Here is a 13,489-nt window from a genome sequence, read left to right on the forward strand (position 1 = left end):
GATCTACAAGAGGAGACTCCAAAAAGTGGAAAGACTTGGAGAGATCAAGCAAAAGTCACCATCTCTTCTAATGCTCGTATGACTAACGCGTGAACGCCTCATTCTCTCTCTCTCTCTCTCTCTCTCTCTCTCTCTCTCTCATGCCCATGCGTCGGACTCCATTATTTGTCCAAATGGACCCCCCTGTTTTGTTCTTTCGCCGAACTACACCTACTAATGCTGGAGAGAGAGAGAGAGAGAGAGAGAGAGAGAGAGGCGTGCGTCGATTTCAATTCTTTAAGTACTTGGAAATTATTGCCTGCACCAGGTGTTCTTGTATACTTTATATGCCGCACCGAATATTTCACGATCTGAAACAGTCAAAACATTTATGCATGTTAAATTAGATCAACAAACCCGGAGAAGAGTTTGATATTAAATTATGGGAAACGATATATCGTTGTTCTCAAAAAATTTAAACTAGCAAAGAACTATGTTTTTAGTATTTATATTCAATGCTGTACAAAGAATTATGAGTTTTGAAAAATCTCTTATTTGAGAATCAGATTGATGTTTTTAATATTTATATCCAATAATGCATAAAGAATTATAGTTTTGAAAACTCTATTATCTGAGAATAAAGTAATTTCAGAGAGAGTTATTTAAGAATCAAGTAATTTGAGAGGGAAAGAAAGAATCAGAGAGCAAATTGTCAGCCGAAGGTCCCCTTGTGAACTTGATGCGACGCGTACTGAAATTCGATAATCTAAAATAGCCAAAGTCCCTATTTATAAAATATTACAAGTTTTAAAAATCTTTCACCTAGGAGTTAAGTTGTTCTAGAAATTAGCAAAATAAAAAATTCCATCCTTAATTAATTTGTCTTGTAAGAAAAAGATGTCTAAAATTTACAACTTTTGTACCTGGTCCTTCTGCATGTTATGATGAAGCACAGATCCAACGAGTTGGATGCTGATCTTGATCAGATCTCTATGGCACAGTTTTAATTAGAAGCACACATGGTTTATGAAATGTAATTATACACGTGGTGCAGGCAATAATTTCTCGTAAATAAATATAACAAACGGCTTGAAATATCAATCAATTGAGCACTTCGACCCGCAATATATCCTCTACCACTATATATAGCTTGGTTTTGTCTTGCATTCTCCAGCATTCACTTGTTAATTATATCTTGTATATGCATGGCTTCTCTACTTTTGCCTGCAACTTGCTCCTACGGTTACCTTCCTCTTCCTCTTCTTCTTCTTCTTCTTCTTCTTCTAGCTCTTGGTTTCACTAATGAACACTTTCATGTAGCTCGAGCTGAGCTCGAGAGACGTCACACCGTCGATGTGCGCTCTCTACTGCCGAACGATGTTTGCTCGTCCATTCAAGGTGCGATTTCGATCTTACTTATTGGTTAATTAATGTTGTTGTGATTCCTTTTGTGTTAATGGTGGCAAAATTAACATTTAGCTCATGAGTCAAGGTTTATTCTTTATCGTGACTTGAATTAGTGTTGAATCAACGAGTAATTACGAATTGAGATCATGCTGAGAAAGGTATTAAGGAACAAGTTTCTAATTGGGAAAAAGTATTCACTAGTGAACTCCAAATTGTAAATCAAAAGAAATGAAGATAATTTAATATATATAGTTCATTTGGCTTTTGGTTAATCTTTATGATCATGCATGTTTGAGTGGAACAAAGAGGGAAATTAAATTGCCGCATTTACGCAGTGCATTTGCACATTCGTATTTCATCTCTCTGCGCAGATTGCAACTTTTTGCTTTGAGCGAGCAATACTGCTATTTGTACATCCAAAAACGTAAATTTTATACCTCTACGTTCAAGAGCCAATATTTCATACTTGTCTTATTATTATTTTATTAATATTAAAAATCGAGAAAAATTGTTTAAACTCTTGTATTCGGAGATGTAAATTGGAGACCCATTTTTTCAGTGCAGAGAAAGCTTTTTCTTTTATCTAAGATTTTGCGTGACTATTAACAAGCTCGAACCAACGCAATTAATATTCTTAGAATCTTTAAATTCTTTTAATCAGTAGCCCGTGAGCTAATGTAAGATTTATGCTCTTCACCGTAAATGAAGCTAGAAACAATTAACCACTAATAGCTAATTGAGTCTTTAACTTTAATATAATTTTAAGCTAATTATTTAAAATAGCTCAAATAAAAAAACTTAAAATTATAAGGATTCCAATAAGTAAAAAAAAAAGAAAAAAAATTACTTTTTCATCTATGAACAATGAAATACACACCGATCATTTCTAGCGCAAGTGACAAAAAACTTTTGGTTAGCATCCGAAATTTTAAGGCAGAAGTCTAGTTGCTTCGTATTTTCAATAAATTTATTTTCAAAACAACGTACGAAGCGAAAAACTATGTAATTTATTTATTATTTATTTTTATGCTTATTAATTATTCTTTCGTACTGATGAGAATAGTTTAGCCTCGTACGAAGTAGTAGTAATAATAATAATAATAATAATAATAATAATAATAATAATAATAATGCTATCACAGAATACCATAATTAATTATTGAAACTTTTTTTTTTATTATGATTTATAAATTCTTCATTGGTACATACATAATATTAATTTCTCTTATATTTTTATTGCGAAATATATAGACCATAATAAGGGACCAATTACTGAACCAAAACTCAAACTAATCCACCGGCACGGCCCTTGCTCACCGTTAATGCACCGCCAAAGTGCACCCTCCCACAACCAAATTCTAGCTGAAGATCAATCGAGAGTGAATTGGCTCCACCGCCGGACCTCCGCCGCCGCCCGGCACAGCAACAAACGGCGCGGCCCGTTAACGTTGGACGCGTCAATGATTCCGGCTCACACGGGCGACTCCCTCGGCACCGGTAACTACATCGTCACCGTCGGGTTCGGGACCCCGAAAAAGGACTTCTCCGTCATCTTCGACACGGGCAGCGACGTCACCTGGATCCAGTGCCAGCCCTGCGTCTCGTACTGCTACCCGCAACAAGACCCGCTCTTCGACCCCGCGCAATCGTCCACCTACGCCAACATCTCCTGCACCTCCCCGTACTGCTCCGCTCTCGACGTCTCCGGCTGCTCCGCGTCGAATTGCCTTTACGGCGTGCAGTACGGTGATAACTCCTACACGGTCGGGTTCTTCGCGCAGGACACTCTCACGCTCACGCCGGCCGACGTGATACCGAAATTCAAGTTTGGATGCGGGGAGAAGAACCGCGGGCTGTTCGGGCAGGCTGCAGGACTGCTGGGCCTCGGGCGGGAGCTGGTATCGTTGGTGTCGCAGACATACCAGAGGTATGGTGGAAAGTTTGCTTACTGCCTGCCGTCGACGTCGAGCTCGAACGGATACCTGACATTCGGAGAAGACTACCCGACTGCCAACGTCAAATTTACGCCGATGCTGTCGAACCCGAGCACGCCGACTTTCTACTACTTGAATTTGGTCGGGATCAGCGTCGCCGGCCAACAGCTATTGATCTTGCCGTCGGTCTTTTCGACCGCAGGGACGATCATCGACTCCGGCACTGTCATCAGCAGATTGCCGCCGGACGCCTACTCGGCCCTCCGCTCCGCGTTCAGGAAGCAAATGTCGGCCTATAAGCCGGCACCGGCGCTTTCGATCCTCGACACGTGCTACGACTTGTCGGGGCAGAGCAAAGTGATCATTCCGACCGTGGCACTGCAGTTTGCGGGCGGCACGGAGATGAACTTGGATGTGTCGGGGATACTCTATGTGGCGAGCGCGTCGCAATCTTGCCTGGCCTTCGCCGCCAACGGCGACCCCAGCGACATAGCCATCATAGGAAATGTGCAGCAAAGAAGGTTCAACGTGGTGTATGATGTCTCCAAGAACGTGATAGGGTTTGGCCCTGGAGCTTGCTAACCAAGTACATGCAGTAGGTTTTCCACACATGTCATACGAAATTAAGCTAATAAAACAATTAAGTGATTGGGCGGGGATTGAACAATTAATGAAGGACAATGAAATCTCTATTATTGTTAATTTGTAAAAGTTTGTACCACATTTATAATACAGCTCATCATTGCAAGGGCTTGACCTTCCATCCTTGTTGACCTAGTTATGACAATCAAACCTTATTAATACAATGAGCATTTTTCATTAAGGCCTGTTTGGACGTGGAAATTAATTATACAAAGATAATTTATTCGGCATAAAAATTTTCTAACATGATTATAAGTAAAAAATTTAATTTTTTACTTTCTGAAAAATTTTATTATCCATAATTTGCTATTTTAGTATTTTGGCCAATTTGGATAAAAAATCCACTAGTTTTGCGCTTTTGCAAAAGTGGGCCATCTTTTTTTATTTTATAGATTCGGCGCGAATTTTCAGCAAACTACCAAAATATCCTTATACCTTTTTCTCTCTCCTCTTTTTTTTTCTCTCGTTCTTTTTTTCTTTCTCTTCCTATAGAGCGGTGGAGGCGCGGAGGCGGAGGCGGAGATGACCCGCTTCGATTTTGTCCGGTGCATCCTTACCCTTATCCGCGCACCCCCCGTCTTCCTCACCTCCGACCCCGCCAAAACCGCGCTGCGACTCTTTTTTTTTTACCCTCCTCCACCGCCTCCAACGACGACGCCAATCTCATCATTTCTCGCCCTTCTCGCCCTTTCCCTCACCCTCTTCCTTCGCCTCCTCCGCCGCCTCCGACGACGACGCCTCTCCGCCAGCATCGGCGCCGCGGAGGTTGCTGCGGCGCCGCAGCCTTAGAGCGGGGGGTCTTTAGCAGCGTCATCACCGGCGCCGTTGGCGAAGAGGTGTGATAAAAAAAAATTATAGAAAAAAAAAGAAGAAAAAAATAAAGATAAAAAATTATATAAGAAGGAAGAAGAAGATGAAATTGGACTGTAAAAATAAAATTACACTATTTTAAAATAAATTTATGCTGTTTTATTGAAAATTGCTCTATTTGATATAAAAATTACACTCTTTTAAAATAAATTTTACATTCTTTAGGCTAATGCTGCACTATTTAGGATAATTTTGCACTATTTTTTTTTTCTTTTTCTTTTTCTCTTTCTCTTCTTCTTCTCCAATTCTCTTTTTTCCATGCTAGAAATATAATTTATTCAAATTTGAGTTTGATTTTATTTAGGAGTCAACATAATTACACTAGGATCGATCAAAACAGCAGTGTTTTATCTTGCTAGACTTGAATTAATTTTAATATAGATGCATGTACGGTTTGCTCGGGTAGTTAGGCGATTTGGAAATTGATTTTGTCACAACTAGTCTTAATATTTATATCTTCTTTAATTGTCAACATCAAAATAAGCTTTGGCAATCTCAATTCCTAGCAATCGAGTAGAAGCAATCGAGTAGAAATTGGTTTATTGTGCCTTTGCGTGTATGCTCGGTACAGCTGGAGTTAACTAAAGAGATGCTCAAAGAAGATGTCGGCTGTCCGAGGAGTGCTTCTATATATCTTTTATTTTTTTAATATCGTACACTCATTCTTATTCTACCATTCAAATTTTATAACTTCTAAATTTTTTTAGTTGTGAACTATAATAAGAGATCACTTTGAGAGAGATATTGATTACCAGGTATTGAAAAAAAGATATTTTAACCTTTTATTATAAAGGTTATCAAGTAATTTTACCCCACTATATTATTTAAAATCTCTCTTCTCTCTTCATGTCTTTTTTTTTATCCAAAACCAAAAAAGCATGAAATTATTTCACGGACCGAGTATGAATTTTATCTGTACCTATCACTACAGGAAATTAGTTAAAAGGCGACACTTATTTAGCGGCTTTTTGAATTGGGCCGGCCCAAAATAGTAGCCCAAATTATATATTTCTCCTCTCTTTATCTGGGCCTAGCCCATAAAGTAATTAGCCAATTCCTTCTCTTTCTCTCTCTCTAGGCCCAAATAACCCATCTCTCTCTTTCCCTCTCTCCCTCTCTCCCTCTTCTACACAGACCCAAAACCCGACACCTCTCGCCCTTTCTCCCTCGCGGATCGATTCCCACTTCGTCGCCTCCAACCTCTTTCCTCTCTAGGGTTTTCTCCTCAACCATTTTCTGGGGTTTTAGACTCGTCCGCTCCTCTCAACCTCACACACGATGGCCAGATTGGGGAGGATCGTTCGCCGAGGCGACCCCCCTTGAGCTTGCACGTGATCGTCGCTTGGGAGGACTTTCGCCGAGGTGATTCCTCTTGAGCTCGCACGCAATCGTCGCTTGGGAGGACCTTCGTCGAGTCACACGCGATCGCCGCTTGGGAGGACCTTCGCCGAGTCGCACGTGATCGCCGCTTGGGAGGAATCGTTCGTCCACCTTCATCATCCTTCTTTCTCACTACTTTTTTTTTGATAAGTTTTGATCATTTTTTTTTTTTCATTTTTAATTAGCTTTGGATGTTCATGCATATGCTCTGTTCGTCCACCCAAATACGCGTGCTTTTGGGTGCAATAGCCACAAATTCGTGTTCTCCTTGTTAAAAAGGTCGTTTAAATGTCACTACTATATTAGTTGTATATGACTACTTTAGGGAGTAATTGATGAGAAATATTTGTTTAAATTTATCTAAATACTGAGCTTTTCCGAAAGAAGTGTAGTTGTAAAAAATAATCAGTTGTCAACTTTGCATGTGCAAATTAAGAGCAAGGGAAAAAAAAAGAAAATTAAGTTTAATTAGTAGCATCTTCCCCTTAATTAATCACCTAAATTATCACTTATAAACAACGCAAATTAGTGCATTTGTTGTTGGGACGTCTCGAGACTAATACATACAACTCTTTACCTAAACAACACTTCTATAATTAATTTGATCTTTTATAGGAGTTGCTACTAAACCAAGCAATTTTTTTAAAAAAATGAATCGGCAATTTTGGTTATGTAACATACCGGATTTTGATATAAAAGTAAAAATAAATAAAAATAGTATGAGATGCTATTTTTATTGGATTTAGAGAAGTAAAATATAAGTCAGAAGTGACTTGCGCTGAAATCGGAATGAAAACAGAAGATTTAAAATTTTCTGTAAGAAACGGGGCTGATATTTTAGCAGAAAATGCACAGTATCAGAAAATTATGAAAACTGAAGAATATGTCAGAATTATTTTTATGAGGCTAGATTTAAAGTTTCATATCAATCCGATATCCGGAAGGTGAAAAATAAAATCCGACTGCTATCTGCTAGAGATTACAGTTCGGTAGAGCTTTTGGTGACCAAATGTGGTCGAAACTGAAAAATTAAAATTTGTTTTGTTAAGTTAAGTAAAATCGAGCCTGACTGTAAAATTTGAGCTCAAATAGACATCCAGAAAGGCAGACGAAAAATATCTGTACCGAAGCTGAAAGTGTGAATAGTGTTTTGAGGGTGTTAATTATATAAGAAGCATTTGCTTCTTCCTCCTCCCTCCTCAACCGTATGCAGCACACATACACACCACACACACGCATGGAGAAGGAGAGAGACTTTCTCTCTCTCTAGTTTTCTCTCTCATCTCTCTAGATTTCTCTCCCAAAATTGGGATTTTGGAGGAGATGATGTTGGAGACACTACAACAAAAAGGATATTTAGTGGCGACTTTTTGGTGGCGACAAGTACTGTCGCCGCCGATTCATAGGAAATGGCGGCGACATTTATTTGTCGCCGCCGATTCTTAGAAAATGGCGGCGACATTTATTTGTCGCCACCGATTCTTAGGAAATAGCGGCTACATTTATTTGTCGCCGCCTATTCAATAGGAAATGGCGGCGTCATTTATTTGTCGCCGCCGATTCTTAGAAAATGGCGGCGACATTTATTTGTCGCCGCCATTACATAGAAAATAGTGGCGACATATAAGAGTCGCCACTGAAATGGAAAATATGGCGGCGACAAGGTGTCGCCGCCATATATCCTTATGAAGCGCGCCAGAACTTCCCTCCCTTTTTTTCACCACTCACCAACCCATATCCCTTCAGAATGACAATTTTATCCTCACTAGTTTAACATCTATTACATAAGGTCTAGGGTCTTTATTGTCTTTTTACATATAAAAAAAGTTTAATGAAATTACAGCTGTAAATAAAATTTTACGGCTATCTACTCTTTCTCTCTCAGCAAGTTTGCCTATCTTCGTCCCCTCCGCCTCGCCACTGTGGTCACGTGCGCTAGGGCTTTGGAGTCGCGGAGGTTCATGTGCCGCTTCACGGAGTAGAGAGGGCGAATCGTCTCTTCCCCGTCGTAGATCACCCAAACTCAGCTTCTGCATCGCAAAATCCATAGGGATCAGGTTAGGTTCCCTTCCTTCGCCCGCGTCCCCTCACGCTTAACTCCCTCTCCGACCGCGGCGTGCTCGGAGTGGCACCCGTCGTACCGCTTGCGTCTTCTGTTTACTATTCTAGAAAATTTGCTGAGTTCCACATCTCGCTTTTGAGCCCGGACCACTCTGCATCGGCTGGAGCTTACTCGTTATCAGCAATTTTTTTCATTAACAATTAGAAGAAGAGCGAAAACAGAGATTTCGATTTCTGATTTTCTTTTTTATATTTTTTTTCTTTTCACTCATCGCAATGTGGTAAGTTTCTTTTGATTCATTTTTTTGTTTTTATTTCTAAGAATTGATAGTATTCCAGTCTTGAAGTAATGCCCTAACACATATGAAAACAATTAAATGAGCATATACATTGGCATCTCACAAATACTATCTATCAACACAGAGCAAAATGTTTGGCATGCAAAATCTTTGGCATCTCTGAATAATATCTGCTTATATATTTGCTTTAACCACTAATTATGTTAAAATGCAGGAATTTTGCTTTATGAGATGTTATATGGGCGCACATCTTTTCGAGGAAAGAATAGAAAAAGGACATTTTCCAACATTTTGCACAAGGACCTCACATTTCCAAGCAGCATTCCGGTGAGAAACTTGCCGCTGAATCAATTTTCATTTTAGTGGTAGAAGTGCACAGAGGGTGAAAAAAACTAATTCATAATCTAGCACTAGTAGTGGTAATGCCTAATGGTCATACCAAGAACCTTAACCTTCATAGTTACGACCGGAAAAACGAACAGGATATTTGGACTTCACGAAACTTTTAGCTAGGAAAAATCTACTAGATCGTTAAATGCTTGAAAATCCCCTTTTTTCCCTACCTAACACCACACTATATGTTGGTTGTATCTTATTGTCAGAGTAACATGATTTAAATAGGAAAGATCTGTTCTCTTGCAATTAATACTACAAATTTCTGTAGTTTGTAGAGTAATAAAAAAACTAAGACAGGCATAGTTTCTAGAATGTTCAATATGTAAAGAAGCTTTTTTTCCACTGGTATGAGTAAAAGTGTGCATTTTTCATTCTATGAAATATTATTGATAAATAAATACCGAGTTGACTGGTCTTTTTTTCCTTTCTTATTCTAGCCAGGTTAGCCTAGCAGCAAGGCAACTAATCCATGGATTACTCCATAGAGACCCTGCTAATCGTTTGGGATCAAGTTCTGGAGCAAATGAGATCAAGCAACATCCTTTCTTCAGTGACATCAACTGGCCACTTATTCGCTGCATGGTAAATATGGTTATGATTCAAGATGTTGGGAACACATTGTTTTCATTATTCTGTGTTTGATTCCAGTCCATTTCCATTCCTATTCCAATTTTGATTCCTATTTTAAACAAACATGCCCTTATATTCAACGCTCTCTAATGACAAAAATATTTTGAAAATGACATATTTTGAAAACTTTACATTTGATAGTATATGAAAATGACAAAAATATTATTATTGTGTTTTATTTTTTGGTTGTGTTGGGCGATTGTAGTAGGTGATTGTATTAGGTGACAATACAGTGATACTCTAACATGGTTCTTGTTTTCTGGTTGTGTTGGGTGTTGTCCCAAACTTGTAGATGATTAGTTTTTTTCAACTTATTTCTTGTGTGAGCATATAATCTCTGTTCTGAGAGACATAATTCAATGCAAAATATAGGATTTTTGCTTGTTAATTTGTGATTTGTTTGGAAAGCTTTTTAAGATGAATTATGTTGTAAAGATTATTTATGCTCTTCTTAAATAATATCTATTACTACCAATTATTTTTTTAAAAAAATTAATTTTATATTAGAGAAATGGTGGCGACAAATGTTGCCATCATTAGTCATAATAATTATGTAAAGTTTTCGCGGCGACAGTATGTCGTCGCTAATTATCTCACTTGTCGCAGCCACAATTTGTTGCCAAATATTTTAGTGGCGACAAAATGCCGCCGCTAAATATGTAACTTTTGGCGGCGACAATCTGTCGCCGCGAATTATATAAGTTTTAGCGGCGACATTTTGTCGCCCCTAAAATCTAACTTTTGGCGGCGACAATTTGTCGCCACTAAATAGTTTTGCCGACAGGGTTTTACGCGGCGGCTTGCGGCGACAGATTGTCGCCGCCAAAACATTTTTCGTGGCGACAATTTTGGCTATGGCGGCGACATTTGTCGCCACTAAATCTTGTATCTGTAGTAGTGAGATGATGTTGGAGCTCTCCAATGGTGAAGCAAGCTCTCCAATAGTGGATTTAGCTTGATGAGCATGGTGGCCTAAGGTGAGATCTCATGATTTAAGCTAGGATTTAGTTTAATCCTTTATGTATGAGGTTCTAGTAGCCTCTAATGTGTTGTTAGCATGTTAAATCGTTAATACATGGGTTAATTGAAGCTTGTTGAGGTAAGCTTGAGCCCCTCTCATGGTAGATCTTTAGAGCTTTATTTATATGCTCTAAGATTGGGTTTAGAGGACTCCCTAGATGATATCAACATGCTATTTGCTTGAATCATGAATCAATTTGGAGGTTTATTGCAATAGTAGCATGTTAGGGTTCAAAAATAGGGTTTTGCAAAATGTAAGGACTTGATCTAAATTAACCTTATGTAAACCTAATTGCTAGGTATACGAACGTGTTGGCGAAGTCGGTTCGGCTATTCGTCGAGCCTACGCGAAGATATTGAAGAAACGGACGTTTTGGCTTTGTTTCCGCCTGGAGAGCCGAGACGACGTCCAAAAATTACGAGAACGGATCCGGAGCATCGTGGCATCAAGTTATAGACCTTTAATTTTCGGATTGTGGATTGGAGGTCGTTCGGTGGTCGAGCGTGTGATCGGGCCGAACCAGGCGACGTGTGCCGCGGGAGACCGATTGCAAGTGACTACAAGCAATCAGAACGCGATAACAGGTTGGTTGTGCTCACCGATATGTCTAGCTCGCTTCCATGTCAAAGTAAAGTAATATTCATTATTGATGCATATATGTATAGTGGTAGGTTGCATAAGGTATTATGGATGCATGAACCTTATTATGTTTGATGTTTATTACCTACCATTGAGATGTGCATGTTAATACATTGAGGAATATGATAAATGGAATATGCATGTTGATAAATCATGGAACATGTTGGATGGTATATGAATGTTAACATTATGAAAATATGCTAGTTGGTATATGTATATAGACATATTGTGGAATATGATAAATGGAATATGCATATTGGCAAGTTGTGAAATGTGCTAGAAAGTATATGCATGTGCAATTGTGACATTGTGGCATTTGACATAACAATGAGAACTTAGAAACAAAGTGACATATTGACATAAATGTAGAGAGTGGCATTAATGAGTCTTGAATACTAGAGTTATAATGGTGACATCAATGGGACAAGGATGCTAGATTACAAGTGTGGCATTAATGAACACTTAGTGTGGCATGAAAATGAGTATAAAGAACAAGTAGTGTGATGACACTAAAGCAGGTTAAAGAATGCAAGTAGAGAGAGTGACATTATGACATTACAACCTTAGAGTTAAGGGTCATATGAGCATGATTTTTCTTAAAAATTAAGGAATGGATTGAACTTGGAATCCTTAAAGTTAAGGATTGATCGTACTCACCCATAGTCTTGGCCCGAGGACGGTAGCTCCCCCTCGGGCGATGAGCTCCGAAGTAATCATCACTGGGTCATAGCGAGTATCTCCCCAGAGGACGGTCCCGTCGGGTTGTAGCGGGTATCCCCCCGATAGTAGGAATTTGGGTTAGTGAGTTTGTTGAGGGCGAAACCTTCGGGTTAGCCAAGAGATTGGGCAATGAAATCTTGCATTCATCATGAATTGACTCAAGATCGAGTCGAGTGGCATAGTTGGCTAAGGTAAATGTAACCTTAGGAAAGAGTGACAATTGAGTAAAGTACGGCTAAGAATAAAGAGTAAAGAATGGCAAGTGATCAAGAATTGCTAATAATATAAAGAATAGTAAATGATAGAAAGTAGAATCAATTAATCTACTTGCATGAGTTGCATGATTTACATATTGCATGTCTTGAGGCATAAACATGTATTCAATATTTGCATAAATATTATCGTGGATATCTGTTGGACTAACATGTTTGTATTGCCTCCTTTGGACCTAGTGGGCTAGTGGGTCGAGCTTTTCCCTTGGGTGGCCGTACCCACTGGGAACTATGGACAATAGTTCACCCCCGTGTTGTTTTTGGGGGTACAAGTTCATACGTGAGCGGCGCGGCGGTGCGAGGAAAGAGCGTAGCTCCGTAGTTAGCGCCCTACCACCGAGACCAGAGATAGAAGTACCCTAAGTCGGCTTAGCTTAGGGGTATAGAAAGGAAATGATCAATGTTGTAATAATGATGTTAAGAACTTGATGGTATTTGGAAGCTAAAAAGAGAATGAAAAGTGTAATATGTGATGTAAATTGTAATATGTGAGTTGAATGCATGTAATAACTTAATTGTTTATGTTTTCGATACTTTCCTTATGCAATCTATGTTTGTATGTTGTTCCTGGTTAGAACCCCGCGCATTGTATGGATTGTGACGCCTTAGACGTACAGGGGAGACTCTATCCGCAGTACAAGGAAAACTTTGTCCGTTCGACGGTCTGTTGCCGTGCTCGAAATCGACCAAATAGGAGGGCTCATGGCGTGACAGGTTAGATATGAGGAAGTTAAGGAAGCAATAATAATATTAATTTTAGCAACCAAAACCAAAAAAAATAAATTTAAAACTTTTGCATTTCTTTGAATATCTCTACTAAATAATGCTTTTGCATTCATAGGTAAAACATACAGTATTTATCTCCTGCGAGGAGCATGTTACATATAAATTTTAAGATTATGATAATTATAGTGATCATGCTGTGCTAGATAGATAGATAGTTATGTGATTTTGCAATTAACACATCCTTTGATACTAGGAGTGCATCATATAACATTTCTGTAAGGCACTAAAAGCAGGGTGGAAGTGCTTTCCCAGCAGCTGGCGTTATGAGAGCACCTTTTCAATATGGTATGATAGGATGTTCTATGATCAGTGAGCCTCTCTGTTAAGTAAGTGCCCGGTTTTTGTTAGCAAGCTTGGGCATGAAAGGGGCTAACAAAAATTTTCTTGCAGGATTTCGTTCGTCAGGCATTACATATGTTTTTGTTCTGTTGCTATTGAACTAAAAGTACAAAT

The 13,489-nt window shown here is 39.0% G+C and overlaps 1 protein-coding gene across 1 annotated transcript; it reads left to right on the forward strand.

Annotated features, from left to right (window-relative positions):
- Nucleotides 1,141-4,143, forward strand: LOC109718832 (aspartyl protease family protein At5g10770-like). Its single transcript, XM_020245262.1, has 2 exons — nt 1,141-1,377; nt 2,638-4,143. The coding sequence occupies exons 1-2, from the start codon at nt 1,185-1,187 to the stop codon at nt 3,900-3,902; spliced, it is 1,458 nt and encodes a 485-aa protein (XP_020100851.1). The 5' UTR covers nt 1,141-1,184; the 3' UTR covers nt 3,903-4,143.

The sequence above is a fragment of the Ananas comosus genome, linkage group 12 (assembly GCF_001540865.1).
Source record: "Ananas comosus cultivar F153 linkage group 12, ASM154086v1, whole genome shotgun sequence".
Lineage (NCBI taxonomy): Eukaryota > Viridiplantae > Streptophyta > Magnoliopsida > Poales > Bromeliaceae > Ananas > Ananas comosus.

Coding starts and splice junctions, on each gene's coding strand:
- LOC109718832 (XM_020245262.1), top strand. CDS start 1,185: ATGGCTTCTCTACTTTTGCCTGCAACTTGCTCCTACGGTTACCTTCCT. Junction 1,378..2,637: donor TGTTTGCTCGTCCATTCAAG/GTGCGATTTCGA, acceptor CGAAATATATAG/ACCATAATAAGGGACCAATT.